The sequence below is a fragment of the Odontesthes bonariensis genome, chromosome 4, assembly GCF_027942865.1.
Source record: "Odontesthes bonariensis isolate fOdoBon6 chromosome 4, fOdoBon6.hap1, whole genome shotgun sequence".
Taxonomy (NCBI): Eukaryota; Metazoa; Chordata; class Actinopteri; order Atheriniformes; family Atherinopsidae; genus Odontesthes; species Odontesthes bonariensis.
Genome location: NC_134509.1, coordinates 544,144 through 552,682, shown reverse-complemented (window position 1 = coordinate 552,682; position 8,539 = coordinate 544,144). Strand labels below are relative to the sequence as shown.

At 49.0% G+C, this 8,539-nt stretch overlaps 1 protein-coding gene across 3 annotated transcripts in view; it reads right to left on the bottom strand.

Moving 5' to 3' along the window:
* Positions 1-410: 410 nt before the first annotated feature.
* The window catches only part of aars2 (alanyl-tRNA synthetase 2, mitochondrial (putative)), a 45,251-nt gene continuing 37,122 nt past the window's right edge, over positions 411-8,539 (bottom strand). For 2 of the 3 annotated variants that reach the window (XM_075462401.1, XM_075462400.1), the window contains exons 19-21: positions 2,474-2,557; positions 2,212-2,325; positions 411-2,122 (exon numbers count right to left, since the gene is read on the bottom strand). In XM_075462401.1, the coding sequence (XP_075318516.1) occupies positions 1,955-2,122; positions 2,212-2,325; positions 2,474-2,557 (366 nt within the window). In that variant the 3' untranslated portion in view covers positions 411-1,954. The remainder of the gene's footprint in view (positions 2,123-2,211; positions 2,326-2,473; positions 2,558-8,539) is intronic. The other variant, XM_075462399.1, reaches the window with a different exon arrangement.

Genomic DNA, 8,539 nt, shown 5'->3' with positions numbered 1-8,539 from the left:
TGAGTTGATGAATGAGGAGTCGTGTACGCGCATCTGGCGTGCACGTAGACGTGCATGTAGACGTGCACGTAGACGTGCACGAGTTCTCATGTGTTTTGAAGGGGCGGGACAGGAAGTTGAATAACTTTTTATTTTTCGGTTAAAAAATGAGCATTTCTTGCATTTTGCGACTACGGAGGTCACCGTTTTCAACTTCAAGCGTTCTGATAGATCATGTAAACTCTTAAAATGCCAAAAAGTAGGACTTTACGTATGACAACAACAAATCCTGCAGACTGCAGCTTTAACAGCGTGTTATTGGACTATCAAAATGGGCTACCCTCTTAAATAAATCAATTTCATTACACTTTTTATAATTACACACATGAGAGACAAAAAAAACTTACTTTATGACTTTATTTGATATACAGAGGTAGAAAACCATAAAGTAGCATTTTTTGATAGGGTAGCACAAACCGATAGACGAGCCTATCGGTTTTTGCGGCGGTAGCATTTCTCGACGAAGTAGCACAAATCGACAGAACACCGTGTCTGTAGTCTGGAAGTTTTTTGGTTTAAAAAAAAATCCGACGTCGACCAAACAACCATTTTATGCAAGTGTTGTCGGGCTGCAGTTGTCGCTGGAGGTGGCAACACGAGCAATTTGCTCCATCACCTTAGCCGTAAGCATGACTTAGAATATCCAGAATGCATGAAGTTAGGGTCAGCACCCGCCACATCAGCAGGTAACACGGGAAAGCAAAAGAAAAGTCCAGCCAAATGTCACTTCAAGACGCACAGTAAAAGTTCTGCATTTTGACTGCAATTGTGTTTGCATTCCGATCCCTCACTTCATCAGAATCATGAGTAGCACTTCTGTGTAAACAGCATCATTTTGTGGGGCGTTATTCTATGACGGTAAAATAGACCATCCTGAGTTAATCTACTGCAGTAATTCTGTTCTCAATCTGTAGAAAATGCTGTGAACACCTAATTATGCATGAAAAAAAAAAAATACCGTGTTATGTATTTTTGATCATCCCGCCCCGCACTACCTCAGCCTCAGTAAGGTCTATTCGGGGGTTCTGGAGAGGAGGATCTGCCGGATAGTCGAATCTGGGATTCAGGAGGTGCAGTGTGGTTTTCGTCCTGGCCGTGGAACAGTGAATTTATTTAGTGTTGCACACGACTTTTTGCTGAATTCTGGTTCATTAGAAAGTTCTTTCTGAATAAAAATGTGAAATAAACAGTTAAAATCTGCATAAACTACATTTACAATTTTGTTCCCATGAATTCTGCGCTACTAAAGCTAGCCGCAGTGAGCTAACGCACTTCCGGTTATTTTCACAAAATAAAATACCCGTTGCCTTTTATCACAGGGAAAGCCATTACCATACAATTGGTGCTTTTGTTTTGAAAACAGGAAGTGAACCTACCCTCGTTGTAGCTAGCTTGAAACTGCCGTTTTGACAGGAAATGACGATCGGTGACGTCACGTTACGTTGCATCTTGGGTAGTTTGAGTATGAGTAGTAACCTCATGATGCATACCCAACATTTAGGAGAATCTAGTATGCATCCGGGAACTTAAAAAAAGTTAGTTAACAGTAGTAGGAGTAGTATGCGGTTTGGAACACAGCCAGGGTGTTTCTGGCAGGACCAACGCTTCAGATGGAAAATAAACTAACTAAGTCTCTTCTTGGGAAGATATGACGAAGGAAATGGGGGATTATGGGTAAAAACCTGAATGTGACCAGCATGTTTGTGTTTCTCCGGCAGTGGCTCAACGTGTCCCTGCTCTGAAGAACCAGGACCAGGTGTGCTCTAATCCGTGATTGTTTTGTTTCTTATTTACTGTCATAAATAAATAAATAAGTGACTGAGTTTGGATTTTATTTCTTCTAAAACAAAGAAACGTTCACATTCATAAACACACGAGTCACATGAGCGAGCCGTCCAATCGGAGGAAGCTGACATCATCGCTGGTTTTTCTGGCCGGCAAAGTCCTCGGCCCACTTCAGCGCCTGAGTGATGTCACTGCTGCTTCCTGTTCCCTTGGCAACCAGTGTGGAGCCCCCGGCGCTACCTCCGAGGTGGCGACACACCGCCACGGCCCAATCAGAGGCGGCGAGGGCCGGCGAGTCCTGCAGAGGAGGGAACAGCCAATCAGATGGCAGAGATTTAGTGTTAGCCCCGCCCCCCTGTGATGTCTTCAACAGGTGAGTGGCGTTACCTTGGGAACCTGACAGGCACAAAGGACTTTCCCAGAATGCCTCTGGTGAGCGAGCAGCATCACATGACTGTTGGGAGCAGCCGAGCTGAGCCGGTTCACCGTCTTCATCAGAACCTGAACCGGATCAGAACCATCAATACAGATCAATAAACCTAGCGCTGGGCGCGTCAACTCGTTAATTATTTAACGCAGGTTTTATTATTTATTTTATTCTGTAAAAGTCTGTCGCTCACAGGCTTTTATTTTGCCCGGTTCTACCCACCGACAGAGAGTCCGTCTCCACAGAGTCCACCAGCAGCTCCTTCTGGCCGTTCTTCTCCAGCAGAACCTGAGCTCTGAGTGAGGCCTGAAAGCATGAGAACAGCCCTCAGTGAGTGTTCTCAGGTAGGGATGTGACGGTAAACCACGATAAAAAGTGTTGACGATAACAATTACCGCGTTCATTCCAAATATCATTAATGTCACGGTTAATAACACGGCATGAAAACCGTGAGTTTAATCCTTCCCAGCCTCATCCGAGTTCTTACTTTGTCGCGCATGCTCACTGCGCAGCCTACAACGGGCATTTCTTAAAGTTGGAATCATGGCCGAAGGTGTAGATGACAGCACTCAGTCAGGACATTTATCAGCCCTCTAAGAGGACTAAATCCGAAGTATGGGCATATTTTGGTTTTTATAAGAATGCCGGGGGACAGTTGATGGTTATCCTGTCTGCAGAACATGCAGGAAAAAAGTTTCCGCTAAAGGTGGCAATACGTCAAATCTCCGTGATCATCACCCACAACTGTATAGCCAATGCAAGGTACCTTAACGTTTCAGCTGAAATGCATGAATAAATGCACGGTGTGGGGACATCGGGTTGAAGCAGAATGCAACGATCCGTCTGTCTAACTTTTTAATAACGTGTCAATAATCTAAACAGATGCCTACGGCACATGTTCGCTCAGTGGTGTTAGCGTGGAGCTAATCGGGACACATCTTTAACGTTAGCCTCAGAGCTAGACGGGAGCACATTTGAGTTGCGTTTATCATACAGTTGTAGGCTACAGTATCTCTTTGCATGCGTAGAGCCAACGATTTTCTGCGATAACGGAAAACGGACGGAAATCGCGGAATGTACCCTTTGAAACGGAATTGTAACTTTCAGACGGAAAAATAATTCCAAATCGCCCAAATTCACCCGTGTTTTGCCCTGTAAGATTGTATTTCACCCCGTTAGCCTGCATTTTGTCTGAAACTGTGCAGACTTGCCGCGGCCAAAACGCATGATAGCGGAGGACTCCACTCGGGGCAGACCACAGTAATATCAGATTCGGAAATAGTTCAAAAGCCGATGTTTTCGATAAGATTTTGCAATATAATAAACACTGTTGCACTTTTTTCAGCTTGTGTAGGCCTATCGGTGCTTTCTGAACAGATTGAACACACTTTTAAAAATACCGCGATAATACCGAAAACCGTGATCATTTTGGTCACTATAACCGTGAGGTTAAATTTTCATACCGTTACACCCCTAGTCTCAGGTGTGTCTCAGGTGTGTCTGAGGTGTGTCTGAAGTGTCTCTCAGGTGTGTCTCAGGTGTGTCTCAGGTGTGTCTGAAGTGTCTCTGAAGTGTCTCTCAGGTGTGTCTCAGGTGTGTCTCAGGTGTGTCTCAGGTGTGTCTCAGGTGTGTCTGAAGTGTCTCTGAAGTGTCTCTCAGGTGTGTCTCAGGTGTGTCTCAGGTGTGTCTGAGGTGTGTCTGAAGTGTCTCTGAAGTGTCTCTCAGGTGTGTCTCAGGTGTGTCTCAGGTGTATCTGAGGTGTGTCTCAGGTGTGTCTCAGGTGTGTCTCAGGTGTGTCTGAGGTGTGTCTGAGGTGTGTCTGAGGTGCATCTGAGGTGTATCTGAGATGTGTCTCAGGTGTGTCTCAGGTTTGTCTGAGGTGTGTCTCAGGTGTGTCTGAGGTGTGTCTCAGGTGTGTCTGAGGTGTGTCTCAGGTGTGTCTCAGGTGTGTCTGAGGTGTGTCTGAAGTGTGTCTCAGGTGTGTCTCAGGTGTGTCTCAGGTGTGTCTGAGGTGTGTCTGAGGTGTGTCTCAGGTGTGTCTGAAGTGTGTCTCAGGTGTGTCTCAGGTGTGTCTCAGGTGTATCTGAGGTGTGTCTCAGGTGTGTCTCAGGTGTGTCTGAAGTGTGTCTGAGGTGTGTCTCAGGTGTGTCTCAGGTGTATCTGAGGTGTGTCTCAGGTGTGTCTCAGGTGTCTCTCAGGTGTGTCTCAGGTGTGTCTCAGGTGTGTCTGAGGTGTGTCTGAAGTGTCTCTCAGGTGTGTCTGAAGTGTCTCTCAGGTGTGTCTCAGGTGTGTCTCAGGTGTGTCTGAGATGTGTCTCAGGTGTGTCTGAGGTGTGTCTCAGGTGTGTCTCAGGTGTGTCTCAGGTGTGTCTCAGGTGTGTCTCAGGTTTGTCTCAGGTGTGTCTCAGGTGTGTCTCAGGTGTGTCTGAAGTGTCTCTCAGGTGTGTCTCAGGTGTGTCTCAGGTGTGTCTCAGGTTTGTCTCAGGTGTGTCTCAGGTGTGTCTCAGGTGTGTCTCAGGTGTATCTGAGGTGTGTCTCAGGTGTGTCTCAGGTGTATCTGAGGTGTGTCTCAGGTGTGTCTCAGGTGTGTCTCAGGTGTGTCTCAGGTGTGTCTCAGGTGTGTCTCAGGTGTATCTGAGGTGTGTCTCAGGTGTGTCTCAGGTGTATCTGAGGTGTGTCTCAGGTGTATCTGAGGTGTGTCTCAGGTGTGTCTCAGGTGTGTCTCAGGTGTGTCTGAGGTGTGTCTCAGGTGTGTCTGAGGTGTGTCTCAGGTGTGTCTGAGGTGTATCTGAGATGTGTCTCAGGTGTGTCTCAGGTGTATTTGAGGTGTGTCTGAGGTGTGTCTGAAGTGTGTCTCAGGTGTGTCTGAGGTGTGTCTCAGGTGTGTCTCAGGTTTGTCTCAGGTGTATCTGAGATGTGTCTCAGGTGTGTCTCAGGTGTGTCTGAGGTGTGTCTCAGGTGTGTCTCAGGTGTGTCTCAGGTGTGTCTGAGGTGTGTCTCAGGTGTGTCTCAGGTGTGTCTGAGGTGTGTCTGAGGTGTGTCTCAGGTGTGTCTGAGGTGCGTCTCAGGTGTGTCTGAGGTGTGTCTGAGGTGTGTCTCAGGTGTGTCTCAGGTGTGTCTCAGGTGTGTCTCAGGTGTATCTGAGGTGTGTCTCAGGTGTGTCTCAGGTGTGTCTCAGGTGTGTCTCAGGTGTATCTGAGGTGTGTCTCAGGTGTGTCTCAGGTGTGTCTCAGGTGTGTCTCAGGTGTGTCTCAGGTGTGTCTCAGGTGTGTCTCAGGTGTGTCTCAGGTGTATCTGAGGTGTGTCTCAGGTGTGTCTCAAGTGTGTCTGAGGTGTGTCTCAGGTGTGTCTCAGGTGTGTCTCAGGTGTGTCTCAGGTGTATCTGAGGTGTGTCTGAGGTGTGTCTGAGGTGTGTCTCAGGTGTGTCTCAGGTGTGTCTGAGGTGTGTCTGAGGTGCATCTGAGGTGTGTCTCAGGTGTGTCTCAGGTGTGTCTCAGGTTTGTCTGAGGTGTGTCTCAGGTGTGTCTGAGGTGCGTCTCAGGTGTGTCTAAGGTGTATCTGAGGTGTGTCTCAGGTGTGTCTCAGGTGTGTCTCAGGTGTGTCTCAGGTGTGTCTGAGGTGTGTCTCAGGTGTGTCTCAGGTGTATCTGAGGTGTGTCTCAGGTGTCTCTCAGGTGTGTCTCAGGTGTGTCTCAGGTGTGTCTGAGGTGTGTCTGAGGTGTGTCTCAGGTGTGTCTCAGGTGTATCTGAGGTGTGTCTCAGGTGTGTCTCAGGTGTGTCTCAGGTGTGTCTCAGGTGTGTCTCAGGTGTGTCTCAGGTGTGTCTGAGGTGTGTCTGAGGTGTGTCTCAGGTGTGTCTGAGGTGTGTCTGAGGTGTGTCTCAGGTGTGTCTCAGGTGTGTCTCAGGTGTATCTGAGGTGTGTCTCAGGTGTGTCTCAGGTGTGTCTGAGGTGTGTCTCAGGTGTGTCTCAGGTGTGTCTGAGGTGTGTCTCAGGTGTGTCTCAGGTGTGTCTGAGGTGTGTCTCAGGTGTGTCTCAGGTGTATCTGAGGTGTGTCTCAGGTGTGTCTCAGGTGTCTCTCAGGTGTGTCTGAAGTGTCTCTCAGGTGTGTCTCAGGTGTGTCTCAGGTGTGTCTGAGGTGTGTCTCAGGTGTGTCTCAGGTGTATCTGAGGTGTGTCTCAGGTGTGTCTCAGGTGTGTCTCAGGTGTGTCTCAGGTGCATCTCAGGTGTGTCTCAGGTTTGTCTGAAGTGTGTCTCAGGTGTGTCTGAAGTGTGTCTCAGGTGTGTCTGAGGTGTGTCTCAGGTTTGTCTCAGGTGTGTCTCAGGTGTGTCTGAAGTGTGTCTCAGGTTTGTCTCAGGTGCGTCTGAGGTGTGTCTGAGGTGTGTCTCAGGTGCGTCTGAGGTGTGTCTCAGGTGTGTCTCAGGTGTGTCTCAGGTGTGTCTCAGGTGTGTCTCAGGTGTGTCTGAAGTGTGTCTCAGGTGTGTCTGAAGTGTGTCTCAGGTGTGTCTCAGGTGTGTCTCAGGTGTGTCTCAGGTGTGTCTGAAGTGTGTCTCAGGTGTGTCTGAAGTGTGTCTGAGGTGTGTCTCAGGTGTGTCTCAGGTGTGTCTCAGGTGTGTCTCAAGTGTGTCACAGGTGTGTCTCAGGTGTGTCTCAGGTGTGTCTCAGGTGTGTCTCAGGTGTGTCTGAGGTGTGTCTGAAGTGTCTCTCAGGTGTATCTGAGGTGTGTCTGAGGTGTGTCTCAGGTGTGTTTCAGGTGTGTCTGAAATGTCTCTCAGGTGTGTCTGAAGTGTCTCTCAGGTGTGTCTGAAGTGTCTCTCAGGTGTGTCTCAGGTGTGTCTGAAGTGTCTCTGAAGTGTCTCTCAGGTGTGTCTCAGGTGTGTCTGAGGTGTGTCTGAGGTGTGTCTCAGGTGTATCTGAGATGTGTCTCAGGTGTGTCTCAGGTGTGTCTGAGGTGTGTCTCAGGTGTGTCTGAGGTGTATCTGAGGTGTGTCTCAGGTGTGTCTGAGGTGTGTCTCAGGTGTGTTTCAGGTGTGTCTGAAATGTCTCTCAGGTGTGTCTGAAGTGTCTCTCAGGTGTGTCTCAGGTGTGTCTGAAGTGTCTCTGAAGTGTCTCTCAGGTGTGTCTCAGGTGTGTCTGAGGTGTGTCTGAGGTGTGTCTCAGGTGTGTCTGAGGTGTATCTGAAGTGTCTCTCAGGTGTGTCTCAGGTGTGTCTGAGGTGTATCTGAGGTGTGTCTCAGGTGTGTCTCAGGTGTGTCTCAGGTGTGTCTCAGGTGTGTCTGAGGTGTGTCTCAGGTGTGTCTCAGGTGTGTCTCAGGTGTGTCTGAGGTGTGTCTCAGGTGTGTCTGAGGTGTGTCTGAGGTGTGTCTCAGGTGTGTCTCAGGTGTGTCTGAGGTGTGTCTCAGGTGTATCTGAGGTGTGTCTGAGGTGTGTCTCAGGTGTGTCTGAGGTGTGTCTCAGGTGTATCTGAGGTGTGTCTGAGGTGTGTCTCAGGTGTGTGTGAGGTGTGTCTCAGGTGTGTCTCAGGTGTGTCTGAGGTGTGTCTCAGGTGTATCTGAGGTGTGTCTCAGGTGTGTCTCAGGTGTGTCTCAGGTGTGTCTGAGGTGTGTCTCAGGTGTGTCTCAGGTGTGTCTCAGGTCTGTCTCAGGTGTGTCTGAGGTGTGTCTGAGGTGTGTCTCAGGTGTGTCTCAGGTGTATCTGAGGTGTGTCTGAGGTGTGTCTCAGGTGTGTCTGAGGTGTGTCTCAGGTGTGTCTCAGGTGTGTCTGAGGTGTGTCTCAGGTGTGTCTCAGGTGTGTCTGAGGTGTGTCTCAGGTGTGTCTCAGGTGTATCTGAGGTGTGTCTCAGGTGTGTCTCAGGTGTGTCTCAGGTGTGTCTGAGGTGTGTCTCAGGTGTGTCTGAGGTGTGTCTGAGGTGCATCTGAGGTGTATCTGAGATGTGTCTCAGGTGTGTCTCAGGTGTGTCTCAGGTTTGTCTGAGGTGTGTCTCAGGTGTGTCTGAGGTGTGTCTCAGGTGTGTCTCAGGTGTGTCTCAGGTGTGTCTGAGGTGTGTCTGAAGTGTGTCTCAGGTGTGTCTCAGGTGTGTCTCAGGTGTGTCTCAGGTGTGTCTCAGGTGTGTCTGAGGTGTGTCTGAAGTGTGTCTCAGGTGTGTCTCAGGTGTGTCTCAGGTGTATCTGAGGTGTGTCTCAGGTGTGTCTCAGGTGTGTCTGAAGTGTGTCTGAGGTGTGTCTCAGGTGTGTCTCAGGTGTATCTGAGGTGTATCTGAGGTGTGTCTCAGGTGTGTCTCAGGTGTCTCTC